The 13,568-nt window shown below is 49.0% G+C and overlaps 1 protein-coding gene across 2 annotated transcripts in view; it reads left to right on the top strand.

Annotated features, from left to right (window-relative positions):
* KIAA0586 (KIAA0586 ortholog) overlaps window positions 1-13,568 on the top strand; it is a 102,567-nt gene that overhangs the window by 88,423 nt on the left and 576 nt on the right. For both annotated transcript variants that reach the window (XM_051622645.1, XM_051622642.1), the window contains one exon: window positions 6,832-7,042. Coding sequence is in view for 1 of the 2 variants with exons in the window: in XM_051622642.1 (XP_051478602.1) it covers window positions 6,832-6,842 (11 nt within the window). In the remaining variant the exon portion in view is untranslated. The remainder of the gene's footprint in view (window positions 1-6,831; window positions 7,043-13,568) is intronic.

The raw sequence follows: 13,568 nt of genomic DNA, 5'->3' as shown, positions 1-13,568 counted from the left end.
AGTGGAGTACATAAAGCAGATGAGTGCAAAAAACCCTGTGATAAATCCTCCACCAGTTCTTAATCTTGCTGATCTTTAATCTGATAACACTTCCTCCCTCAGACAAACTGATGGGTGTGATATTGCAGCTCTCTGACCTCGTCCTGGTGTGCCCAGATGTGTTATGGGCTGTGTCCAGGGCAGCAAGAGTATGCAGAAATTAGGAATTTGGGTTGTTCAGTTAGAAACAGACAGGTTTTGAGCTCTTTTTCATGTATTACTTATCGGAGAGCATTCTCATTCAGCCAGGAAATGCTTCTCTAGAGGTGCTGTTGCTGCAAAGCCAGTTTACGGATGTATTCCTGATGCTCACAGCTGAGATGAAATAAAACCATTTCTCCTGCTGTTGCCTCTCCTCTCCTGCTGTCCCAGCAGAGGCATTTGCTCCAGATGGCAGGGGTTGAGTGGGATTGCTCTGTGCTGGGTGACACCTCTTATGGGCCATGTCCAGAGGGTGGATGTGCCAAAGCCCCACCACCATCCACTCCAGCCAAGCTAAGAAAGGATCTCCTGCTCCCCTCTCCCTGCCAGCTCCATCTGGTCCTTCCCTGCATCCTTCAGGCATCACCAGAGGTAATGAGGAGTTACAGAAAATCCCTGGCTTTGTGTTTTGCCACAGGATGGAGCAAGCCACCCCTTTTCCTGCCTGATGCACCCGTGGTTTCCCCATGGCCCCCATGGCACCTAGCTCTGCACTTGGCCCTGCATGGCCAGGCTAGCAGCCAGCCTGGCTCCCACCCCCTGGGGGAATATCCCTCTCCATTTGCAAACAACTTTTTTAAAAAAACAGTATATTTACATTTCAGAGCTCCTAATTAATGATATTGGAAATGTGATGGAGCAGGTCAGCGGAGCAGCTCTCCGATGAGCCACCCGATCCCATGGGGAGGTGCCGTGGCTCCAGGACCTGATGGCTATCTGGGAGTGACACCAGCTCCTGGCTGGGCTGTGGCACAGAGTGTTCCCAAAAGGAAGAGGGGGGTTGGGAAGTGAAGCTGCTCTATTTATTTCAGCTGGGAGAGGCCAAGCATAGGTAGAAAGCTCCTGAGGCTTGTGGGGAAGGTGAGGCAGCCATGAGGTAGTTCATGCCAGGGCTGTGAGGACAGTCTGAGGGGACCGTTAGGAGGGAATTAAACAGTGCAGGTGCCCAGATATGGAAAGTTCCCCTCTGGCTGGAGAATTAGGGATCTCCTGCAGACTGTGCATTATTGACAGCTAATGCCAGAGCTGTGTTGCCATTACCGACCAGCCTGGATACCTGTGGAGTGATCAATACTGTATTGATTAGTTAGGTGACCTGCTCAGCCCATGTACTGCTGCTTACCATCACCTCTGTCCTCCTGTGCTGGTGCCTGGGGCCCTTTGCCCAGTGCCAGGGTGCTCAGCCTGCCCCAAGCCTTCCTTCACACTGGATTTGGTGCTCCTCTGTCCCCTCAAGTCAGTTTGTCTGCTCTGTCCTCTGCAGGCTGGGGCTGCACAGCCTCCTTTACAACTCAAATATCCCTGTTTCCAAGGGTGATGGACAAACAGACAGCAGCACCAGGAGCAGTTTCAAAGCCCATTTTTCAGCAAGGTGCATTGAAGTCACCAGTTTTGCTCATCTTGATGGAGACTGGCTGCAATGCCAAAATGTCTACGTGAATTAAAATAATCTGTTTTTTTGCTAGCTGGCCTTGATGCTTTCCCTGAGAGGAGAGGTTTTTCACCAGCTTTGTAGAGCAGGGGAATGTCAGGCAGCAGCAGAGCCTGCTCCTGGTGCCTTCTTTTTGTGCAGAGGATTTCAGAAGAGCCCTGGTTCCTGCAGCCAAAATGCAGTGATACAGAAGCTTTGTGTAAAAGTTGATTTAAAACCTTTTGTTTGTTTGTGGGTTAATAAAGGCAAAACAGGGCGGCTGCTTGGGGCATCAGATGTTGACTTCCTTGTGTGGAAGGTTAGGAATTGAACTAAAGTCCCAACTTGGAAGACATCCTTCCATCAGGGATGAGAGCTGCTGCCACAAAAACCTCTGTTTGTGCATTTTTGTATGTATTTTGTAGGATATTGCAGTGCTTTCTCTGCTCTCTGCCATGCAAGTACCCTACAAGCACCACGGTGATTTCATAGACTCATAGAGTCACAAGATGGTTTGGGTTGGAAGGGACCTTTAGATCATCAAGTTCCACCCCCCCTGCATGGGCAGGGACACCTCCCACCAGCCCAGGTTGCTCCAAGCCCCATCCAACCTGCCCTTCAACACTGCCAGGGATGGGGCAGCCACAGCTTCCCTGGGCAACCTGTATTTGGGTGCTTTGATTTTTGTGTCAGGTTCCTCCCCCGAGGAGATAAGGTCAGTCTGGACTCCAGTCCTGCTTTCTGGCCATGATTTCTGAGTGCTGCTTTGGGCTCAGGTGGTCCTTCACTTCCAAAGCTCTCACTAACCAGCCAGGCTGGGGGCTGCTCACCTATCCCTATTGATCCACTCACATGTCCAACTGAGTTCATTTGGCTGCTGTTGCTGTTTCATTGATCCCCACATTAATCTACCTGCAGACTCCTCTTCCAGCCACTTTGCATCAGCTTGGCCTGGAGCAGGAATGTAGTTTTCATTTTTCTGCTGAGTTTACACGAGGTGAATTTAGGGAGCTGCCAACGCCTACAAACTTCCCCAGCTGCAGCAGAGGTGTTGCTACCTTGAAATGAAAACCCAAGGCTGAATTGGTTTTCTCTTATTTCACTAATTGGCTCAGCGCTGGGACTGGTATTTATTGCCTTTGTGCTGGTCCTTGGTTTCTAGGTCTCTCTGCCATATTCTGCTGTTCCCATGAAAGACAGGAATATCAGGCTTTCCTTGGGACATGCCAACAACTCAGGAAGGGGGTGAGTGTAACCAAACAGATTGTCAGGAGCAAGGAAACTGCTGAACTGTTGCCTGCCTCTGTTAAGCATGTGAACTGCTGTGGACATTGTGTTGGTTGTGTTTATTTCTCCAAAGAGAGCCAGCAAAAAGAGAGACTCCTGCCTCCATGGGGCTGTAGATCCAGGCACTCTGCTTGGTTCACGGGGAGTCATTTGAAAGAGGTTGTCTTTCCCTTGTCCTCTGCCAATCCACTCCTCGTTTCTGAAGAAAGAGATCCCTGCTCCTGACTGCATCAGTCAAGGGAAGAGCTGCTGATGACATCTGCTTGGACTTCTGCAGGGCTGAGTGGTGCAGCTGGTTTGCTCCAGGGAAGGGATGCCACCATCCCTGGAGGCATTCAACAAATGTGTAGATGCGGCACTTCACAGCACGCTCTAGTGGGCATGGTGGGGTTTTTTTGTGGGTTGTGTGTTGGTGGTGGTTTTGTGGCATGTGTAGTTGTGGTTTGGAGGGGTTTTTTTTGTTTGTTTGTTTTGTTCTTTTTTCCTTTCCTGTGGGAGGGCAGTTGAAGTAGGTGATCTCAGAGGTCTTCTCCAACCGAGACGATTCCGTGATTCTGTGAGGGATGGTGGGGTCTGCGTGGCCACGGTGAGGCCATGGTGGTGGTTGGGGGGGGGGGTGGAGGCTGATGTGATGGAGCTGAGCTGCCTGGTTTGGCTTTTCCCCAGGCTCAGCTGTCCTGGCTTCATCAGGGGTGCACAGGGGAGCTGCCACCTTTCTGAGCCACTTGATTTCTCCCCGTGCTTTAAGCAAGACCTTTCTCCCCCCGGCGCGGCTGCAGACACTGTAGTTTCACAGCAGCCTCTTTGTAACTTTTAATGCAGCCACATTCTAATTAAAAACCAAAACTCATCAGAAATTGCTTTCCAAGGGACCTACCCCAACTGGGGACTGAGGGCATTTGCTGTACAGCAGCCAAATCTTTTTTAAAAATGTTTATTTTAGAGTGCAGCAATTTCAGCACATGGGAATGGGCTGTTCCAGCTCACGGGAACTGGCTGCTCCCCACTGGGGAGTCCTAAATGGTGCTTTGCTGAAGGCAAAAAAGTCTTAAGACAAGAGCAAAAATGCCCTTTAGTTCACAAAGACTCGGTGGATGGTCATGCTGAGAAAGTGAAGCATCAACAGGGAAAGTTGCTCCTTGGTGCTCTGGTCAGATGCTGGCATTTTGGAGACGCAGCCATCCTGTGGGATTCATCCCATTTGTGGTGGCAACGAGTGACTCAGGATGTTCTTTCTTGACCAATGGCTGGTGGGATGTGGAGACAGCATGGTCCTGAGTCAGGGCACTTCATTAAGGGAATGGTGGCACCAGTTTTGAAGGGTTTTGTGAGTGTCCCAAGCCCTTTACTCCAATGCTATCCCAGGTTTCAACGCGGGGTGTTAGCATGGTGAAGTCTCTTCAAGCAAATCTTGGGGAAATCTTCCAAGGAGCTGAGCAATTTAAAACCTTAAACCTGACTTTGAAATGCCTTCCAGTTTGGGGCAAGGGAGGGAGAAGCTTGAGGTGGGGTGGTGATGTGGAACCATACCCTTGGATATCCAAGTCTTAGGGAGTTCTCAGGGCACCATTTATATATAGGTACACATGCAAATGCCATTATGGATACATATATTTATGTGTTATATATTGCAACCAGTCTGCCTGCAGGCTCTCCTAAGCTGATCCCTAGCTGCTCTGACAACCTCTCTGTAATCCTCCCAGGATACCTGCCCTAGCTTCCACCCCCTGTGTGCTTCCTTCTTCAGTCTGAGCTTTCCTAGGAGCTGCTTGCTCGATCAGCAGCTCTCAGTGTTTCAGGATGTGATACTGGACTCTAAGTTTTGATGCAATTGACTGAATAAAAGCCTGGAGAGCTTCAGAACTGAGTTGCAATGGTGGAGGTGAAGCTGCCTGTAATGACTTCACTACAGCTGTGAGCATCTGCAGCCCCCTGCCCCACCCCAGCAGGGGCTGCCTGTGGGAAAGGGCCCCAGCAGGGATGCTGGGTGCTGGGAATCATCCTCTGGGCAGGTTTGGGGCTACAGAGAAATGCTCCAAAGCTCTCTAAAACTGGACCCTGCCCCTTGCACAAGTTAGGAACAAGTGTTTGAGTATCTTTTCTTTCCCTGCCTTGCCTTTCTGGGTGACACAGCGTCACCTGCTCTTGGCAGCTGGACAAGGAGGGGTGTTGCTGAGGGGATTCACCCCCAAAATGGGGCAGGGAGAGGAATTGCTCCCCAGCCCAGCCTGTCAGCTCAGATTCCCCTCACCAGGGCCTTAAACAACATTTTTTATTCAGAACCTGTGTTTTCCTTGCAATTGAAACATTTTTGCTAAAGAAAGGAAATACAATAAAAGGATAGTAGCTGTAAACTACCTTTTATTTTCTGCTCCCCCACCTAGAAAAAGTTAGAGAAATCTCATTTTGGAACTGAAACTGTGGGGTAATGAAATATCTAAGTGATATACATGTTTTAATGTTCTGACAATTCATCCCAACCAACACCTTATGTACCCAGATCTGTTCCTCAGGACGAGTCCTGTCCATGTTGCAAGTTGCTGCCTTGAGGCTGCCTCAATGGTTAAGGCAAGAGCCTGAGGAAAAAAAAACAACCCTTCCCTTTTTTTTAATCCTCACTCATACTTTGAAGGAAGCAGAATTTGAGTTTGTTTTCAAATCAGGACCAGGCAGGAGCACAGCTGAGTGACCAGGGATCTCATCCTAGCATAGAATTACTAATTTTCTTTCAGAACTATTCATTATCTTCCCCCTTATTTTAGGGCACTTTCTCCCCTGTGCTGTTGACTCAGCATCACCAGGCCTGGCCACATTTTTCTTCTGGTCCTTGAGATTTAATCTCAGGCTCAGACAGAGCATTAACAACCACCTGTGCTGGGGGGGGGACACGTGTCCCTCTTTTTATTGCAGTGCAGAGGGAAATGCCTGGTGTGCTGCTGGGTTACACTCCCACCCCCCCAGTCTATTATTAAAGATACTCCTGCCACTGAGCTCATTAAGAAATTCATTCCCCAGCTCCTTCTCTCTTGGCCCAGCCTCTTCAAATGGAACCTTTTAATTTGAATGAATCTTTAATTCGATTCCGTCTCCTTCCCTGCTCTCCTTGTGGAGTTATTCCCCAGGTTCCTTTGGAGTTATTTGATCAACTTTAAATGCGGTTGTGCAGCCATGGAATTGATCTGATTTTGTTGATGCAGGATTTTATTACCTGCTTGTAGCAGGGAGGTGGAATCATAGAAGAGCAAGAGAGTGGGAAGTCCTGGAGTTTTGCTGCTCATCTCCAATGGATTTAGCACACGTGGCAGTAAAGGGAAGGGCTCACTGCTGGGTTGCTTTCCTTGTCTTCTCTGGGGGATGCTTCATTTTCAGCTGTGCCTTTTTGTGTGTGTGCTGGAGCTCTCCATGCAACAGGATGCTGGGAGGAAGGGGAAACAGGGGGGAGAGTGTTTAGCAACAAAAATTAATCCACGGGGACTTTTTGGAGGGGGTTGATGGCTGGTTTTGGGTCCTGATCCTATTTCTATGAAGTAAAGGCCTACAGGGCTTGAGCTTTTTGTCTCTGGAGGGATGATCCGAGTGGGGAAGCAGAGCCAAGCTGGAGTGTGGCAAGAAGCATCTGTGTTTGTGGGCTTTTGAGTTAAGACTGCAGGATGGATATCCAGCTGGTGAGCAGGTTGGGCAAACCCAGACAGCTGCTGGGATGAACCACACGTGGCTGCAGGACCGGTCCGGGCACAGCAGGGCTGATCCATGCCTGATGTGCCATGGTGTGGTGTGACAGGGACCAAATGCCTTTCCTGCCCAGACTCTTTTTTGTCTGACAGCAGAGATGGAGGAGGTGGTTGCAGCTGATAATGGAGAGATCCTGTGTGTTCTCTTCCCTCCCCTCGCAGGACCCTCCTAGACATCTCAACCACAACACGATGTTCATCAAGCCAGGGTATGGAAAAACATCTTCCCTGCTCCTCATCACCTCTGGACAAAGAGCCTTGCTCTGGACACTTCATAGAATGCCAGGTTGGAAGGGACCTCAGAGATGACCTGGGCCAACCTTTGAACCCCTGTGGACAGCACTGGATACACTGCTGATTTACACCACTGGAGGTGAGATCTGGGCCCCCACCGTGATTATCCCAAGCACCTTCTTTCCAAAATGACAAAAGTCATCTCAGCTCCAGGCTCCCACTCCTGGGTGAGCTGGTGCCCCTGCAGCATCCCCAGCCCCCTCCACTTCCCAAAATACTGAAGACTTTTCTTACAAGCTGTTTTCCCCAAGGAGCCCTGGCTGGTTGTGTGATGCCAGGACAGGGGCCAGCAGTGAGGTGTCTGTAAACAGCCCCCAGGCAGGCAGGACCTGCCTTTAATGCCCCTCCATGATTTCTCCATCCTTTGCAATTCCATATCCCAGCTCCCTCCCTGCCAGGCACTGCAATGGGATTTGTGGGAACAATCCCTTATTGGGATGAGAGAGCATTCCCTATCTGGGGAAGGCACAGCCCAGTTGTGTCAGGTCTCTCTTCCCCTGGGACATCAACCCTTCTCCTCTGTGTGCCAGCACAGCTGGGGCCCGGGGGTTGCTGCAGGTCACCTGTGCCACCTTAGCTCAGCCTGGGGAACTCTGGCTTGTGGCAGAGCCAGTGTCACTTGGTCCATGTCACCACCAGCTGCTGCTGCAAGGTCTGTGCTGTGTCAGCTCACATCTCCCATCAGCCAGAAGGGCTCCTGAGGATGATAGCTCTGCTGGGCACTGGGTGTGGGCTTCACCTTTCTGCCTGTTTGGGCACTAAACCTCCCTGAAAACTCCTTTTAGCTGATATCAGAGCATGCTACTGGTGAGATAAACCACCATAACCAACCTCAACCTAGTGGAGCAAGGTGATGGATTTCCCAGTAGGTGACTGTGCCTATGCCCCATGGGGATGCACCCAAAACCAGCCTGTGGACTCCAGAAAAGCTCCCAGGCTCTCCGTGCATCCCTACGCTCCTGGAGAAAAACACTGACCAAGCTGTGAGGCTTCAACTTCAATTCCTCCAGCTCCCCAGGAGCAGCACGAGGGTGCAGAGAAGTCCCAGCTGCCTCATCCCCCCCTTGCCACAACCAGCAGTGTTTACACCCCACTGGGGAGGACACAGCAGGATTGCTCCCAAGGGACACAGACCATGTCACTTTGGGAGAGAAAAACTAGCCCTAAACCCCAGGCCCAGGCTTTGGGCATGAATCTCATGAAAACCCTCGTCTGCTAAAGAGTTTATTTCCCATCCAGGGTGGGTGGACAGCACAGTGGAAAAATGAAACCCCAACCCTGCAGCTTTTGTGCTGCTGGATCCAAATCACCATCTGTGTTTAAGAGCTTGGCTGCTATAAACGCGGGCGGTGAAACCTGGTTAACCCATGGGTGAAAACTAGTTAAGCTGTGCCTGGGGTCCCTGGGAATGCTGGCAGCCAAGATCAGCATGTGGTTGTGCCAGTCCTGGCTCTGGGGGTGGGAAGCTGAAGGTGCTCTGGACTCTTTTTATTTCTAGGTGCCATCAATGCAGATAAAACCAGACTTTGTGGCTGACTTAGATGAAATTTGACCTGCAACACCATTCCCAGCCTGATTTTATACCTCCTCTCCCCCTCTGCTCCCCCCTTCAAAAGTTTTATGGGTTATGCAAAGCCTGCCAAAGGCTTTGAGTTTGAAACCATACAGTATTTTGGCCTGTAAAGATGTTGAATGGACGATTTAAAACTCTTGAGTCATTAAAACTGTCCAGGAGAACATAATGAATGTTATTTACTGTGCTTCCCATGTCAGCTAAAAATCCAGCTTTTTTTCTTTTTTCTGTTTTTTTTTTTCTTCTCCTGCTTTCTATACTTTTATTTTAAAAGCAGCAGCCAAAATTGTCTGGAAAACATTCCTTGCTAGAGACAAACTGGAGCAGTAAGTGGAAATGTCAGTTTTAAGAATCTCCGCCACTGCTTTGAAGTAACTTCATTTTTTTTGTTGTTTGATTGCTCTATTTCAAAAGCTTTATCTTCTAGGCCATCTCTTAAAAAAGGAAATTTAGTAGCTGCAGCTAGCATTAAAAAAAAAAAGAAAGGAAAGAAAATAAAAAGCTGGCAAATCCTTATCTTTTTGATGATCTCAGTCCCTTCAGAGGGCTGCCTAGGTGGGCTGGCTCCTGGGCTCCTGCTCTGGCTGGGCAGCAAAGCTGAGCTGAGCACAGTTACTCCCTATTCCTGTGATGCAGGAGAGGTCAGAATAGGACCCTCCTCTTTAATTTCTGTTTGTGCTGCTGAGCTTAGCCTTGGAAATGGAAATCTGACTTGAAAAGAAACTACTTGCCATTAGAGGCTGTGGAAAAAAAAAATCTAATGAGTTGCTGCTTTTAATTCCACATCTGAAAGGCAATCTATTACTGTCTTTTATCACTTCTGTCTCCTATTAGAGAAGCAATCTCATGCTGGGACTCTTTCAACACCCAGGCAGTTAATATACATTATAATTATTGCCTAATGTATGAATAGGCTGGTGTGCCCAAGTTCTGTGTTCATTTTCACTCGGCTCCTGGAAAGCCCAGTATGGAAGTGCAGTCTGGAAGCAGGGCTGGAGGAAGAAGCTCATGAGATTGTGGAAGGTTCCATTGTAAATGATTGATTTTTTTGCATTGCATTGTCACCTCAGAGGCTCTGAGAACAAATGCAGAATACTCAGGTAGGAAGAGGTGATTCCTGCCTCGGAGAAGTTACAGAGATGGGTAGAGAAGGGACAGGAAGGGGAGAAATCCCAAAAGATCAGCATGGGATGGCACTGGCAGGTCGTGGCTTATGGTGGACTTCCCAATGATGTTAGGAAACCAAAAGGAGGAAAATTTTAAAGAAATTTTAAAAAGGAACACATTCCCAAAATCTTGTTTCAATCCAAGAAAACCATATTTTTTTTTTCTCCTAGATTTTAAGATCTGTGTCCATTTTCAGGTTTCTTAGCCAGTTTTAAAGCAAGAAGTAGAAGCCAAAAGGCTAGGATTTTTCAAAAGCAGCCTGCTCTGCAAGCAGACTGGCGAAGAGAAACCTTCCTCCCCACACTGATGGAGGGGTTTGGTCCTGCCCTGGGTGCCCCAGCTGTGGTCTTGCTGCTGAAAGGTGCTCAGGACCAGCACGGGGTTGCCCCTTGGTTCCCTGACCAAAGAGCAGCTGAGCCATTAAACCTCAACCCCTCCGTGACCCGGCACGTGGGTTTTCAGACAAGCCAGAAGCTCCCAGCAGGTTGGGAAAATCCTTTATTCCTCACCACATGTTGGGGACAGCTTGATGCGATGATGTGTGGGGTTTTTTTTTGGTGCAGCAGCAGCAGCCAGCACCAGGCAGCTTGGCAACAGCTTTATCCCTTGAACCTTCATTTGAACCTCCTCTCAAGGCTGTTTGCAAACAGCTGCTTCTCCGTTTTCCCCACGGCGGTTTCCCTGAAGATTATCCACACACCCAAGGATGATGTGAACCCCAGACCTGGTCGATAAACCACCCTATGGACCACCAGCCCTGGGGGACTGAGGTCTGGGCAGTTCCTTCCACCCCACGGGGAGCTCATCTCATCTCATCTCTGCCAGGATATCGATCACAACACCAGGACCAACTGGAGCCGCCCAAACCCACAGGACAACTTATTTACCTCTTCCTAAAACTGCTCACAGAGCTCAGTTAATGACTTACAAGCCCTACCACTTACGGACCCGAGGATAGAAGGGCTTTAAAATTCCACTTGATGCTCACCAGGCCTGACTAATAAAACAATGTCCAACAAGGACATCAATTAGCCGCCGACCCGCTCGCGCCTTGCGGGGCTCGTGACAGCTGGAGTGAGGAATTTGAAACCCGAGTCACTTCTTCTCCAGCCTGCACTGGGGGTGCCAGGGATAAAAGGTTAGTCATGTGGACCAAATGCAGCGTGAGCTCCTCCATTATTTACGTGTGTCAAACAGAACAAGGAGCGTTTCAATGCCCACAGTCACTCGATGGTAATTTGTGTTATATAAACAGATATAATCTGGCCATTAATGCACATGATTCTGAGGGAGCTGACAGTAATGGAGCTGGAGTGTGTTATTCCACTGACTTGTTCCCTTGCTAAATAACAGTCTGGATTAATAAGAACCAATATCCTGTTGCCAGCAGCACCCAGGAACACAGTGGGGTTTGTGGTGGACACGAGGTGTGTAGCTTGGCTCTTTGCTTTTTGTCCTAAACTTTTTGGCCAGGCCCTAACTCTCCACTGGTGGGATTTAGACTCCTCTTTCCCCAGGCCAGGTCTCTTCTCTTTACTGGCTGAGGACAGCTCCCCTTGCAGCAATCACTGCTTGGCTCTGGTGAGCTGGGTTGGGCTCATCTGCTTTCCTGTTCCTTTCCACCTCTCGGGAGAATGTTTTCATTAATAATTAATAACTGAGGGGATTTTGTAGTGGTGTAACTGGTGTTTTCTGGGAAAGTGGAGGTGGGTGTGTATGACATCGTTTGGAGACTCGTGTCTCCATGGCTGCACAAATACAGCAGATCTGTGCCACTCTCCATAGATTTGCTTCTTTCTTAAGAACTTGAAGATACCAACTGGTACCCACCTCTTCATGTGTACCTTGAGAGGGGCAGCTCAGCTATTGATTGTTGAGCCAACAGTGGCCCATGGGACTCGTTTACACAGGATCATCTCCCTGCAGCTGCAGTGAAGATGGGGACAGCTTCATGGGTCAAGAGCAGGATGGCCACCATCACACAGCAGTGCCATGAAGCACTGGTCCCCTCACCTTGAAAAGAGGATCTGGCTACCCACGGTGGGAGGATAGTCAGCACGGGCTTGGTCAGGGAGGCAGAGAACAGAGTAGTGGTGGCTTGTCCTGGAAGTGAGCCTGGCCACGTGCTCATCGAGCTGTCCTGGGCTCACCCTTTCTCTGGATCTGTCTCTATCAGGAAGAGGTTTTGGTGACTAACTCTCCCTTTCCGGGCAACTCTGAGGATGTTTTGGGAGCTCCCTGGTGGGCTGCTGCTCTGCTAAGTAGCAGGGAAGAGGCTGAGGATTATCTGTACAGTTTCTAAACCAGCTTTGCAATAAACAAGCTCTGTTAACAAATCCAGATGAAGTGGGTTTGGGAGTGTCCAGCTGGAAAGGCAAACACTTGATCCCACAGCGAGTCCCAAGCCCAGGAGCTACAGGGGAGTGTCAGCAACATCCTGTCCCACCCAACACCCTGGTCCTTCTTGCTGCTCCAAGGGCAGTGTCCAGCAACAACACCATGGGCTCCTCATGAGATTTAATCTCCAGGATCCAGGAGGCAAGCTCCACTGCTCTTTATGAGGACAGGAAAGGTCTGCTTTGGTACAACTGGCTCCTATCTACTGGTGCAGATATGGGAGAGATTTCGGTGTTGCATTATCCCTTCTTACCTCACATGCTTCTTGGCCAGGCCTCTGCATGGAACCTCCCAGTGTTGCTGGTGTCAACGAAGCAGCAATAGGACAAGTCAAGGTAAAAGCCCAGCACAGACAGTTCTGCCCAGCTCTGGGTTGTACAAACCCATTTATTTAACAATATCTAGGCTCTGCCTAATGATCACCTTAGTTACCACCGGAGTGAGAAGTGTGTCATCAGCCCCCTGTGATGTAACCTGACCATCTGGCTGTTCTCAAAGGTCACACACCAAAAATGTTGCTTTTAGATTGCTGCCTTTCCTGCAGGGTTATTGCCCCCTGCACTGAAAACAAGAATTTTCCCCGTACTTTCAAAAAAATGCTGCAATTGCTCTTGTTCTTTTGGTTGTCTCCTGCCTCATGTGCCCTTTTGTTTCCCATATGGATGATCTATAGATCCTACCTTCCAGTTTGTATCCCCTGCCATCAGCTTCCCTCTTCCCCATTTGTTTCATAAAGGATATTTGTATTCTCTTCCTGGCAAAGAAGGGGTTGTTGTTCTAACCACTGTAACAACCTCTCAGTTGCTGTGGCTTTTGGTCAGGGTAGAGAAATGTTCCTCAGAATTTCCCAATTATAATTCTTGGGGTTTGTTTTATTTTCTGTTTAAATTCTTCCTCTGAACTGATTTGGCTCATGGTTGTTTTCAGATTTGCTGGGAGAGCAGCAAGGCAACATCTCACCGGGTCTGATTTTATTCTGTCTGCACATAACAAATGTTTTCAAGTGGCAATCACTTCCTACCTAAGCTGCTGTGCATTTTTCGTCCTGTGATCAAATTCTCTGTATCTGCCAAGAAAAAAGGCCTCATACACGATTCTCCCCTGTTGGATGTGTGAGTTCTTTTGAGATAGGAAATAATCACCATCATCTTTCCAAACAGGGAGGCTGGTTCAGCACTGGAGGCAGCTTTCCCATAGAATCTGGTCCAATTGAAGTTTCCCCGTGACAATCTGGCCTTTTTCCCCTCCTTGCCTTTGGCAGCTGCTCAGGGAGATGTTCAGATGGTTCACAGGTTTGATTTTGTGCTCCACTGCAGACACTGCTTGGTCTATTTTGTGCTTTCTATTGGAGTTGTTCAAGCCATCAATTTTCAGAGTAATTTACTACTGAGTCCAATGGCCTGGATGCTCATGATCCTATTCTATTTCTAAAAGTTGCCCATCTTATCCCCCCTCCAGCCATGATTCT

Source organism: Apus apus, chromosome 5 (genome assembly GCF_020740795.1).
Source record: "Apus apus isolate bApuApu2 chromosome 5, bApuApu2.pri.cur, whole genome shotgun sequence".
NCBI classification, from domain to species: domain Eukaryota; kingdom Metazoa; phylum Chordata; class Aves; order Apodiformes; family Apodidae; genus Apus; species Apus apus.
The sequence above is the reverse complement of the archived record's forward strand: the minus strand, read 5'-3'. Positions and strand labels throughout refer to the sequence as shown.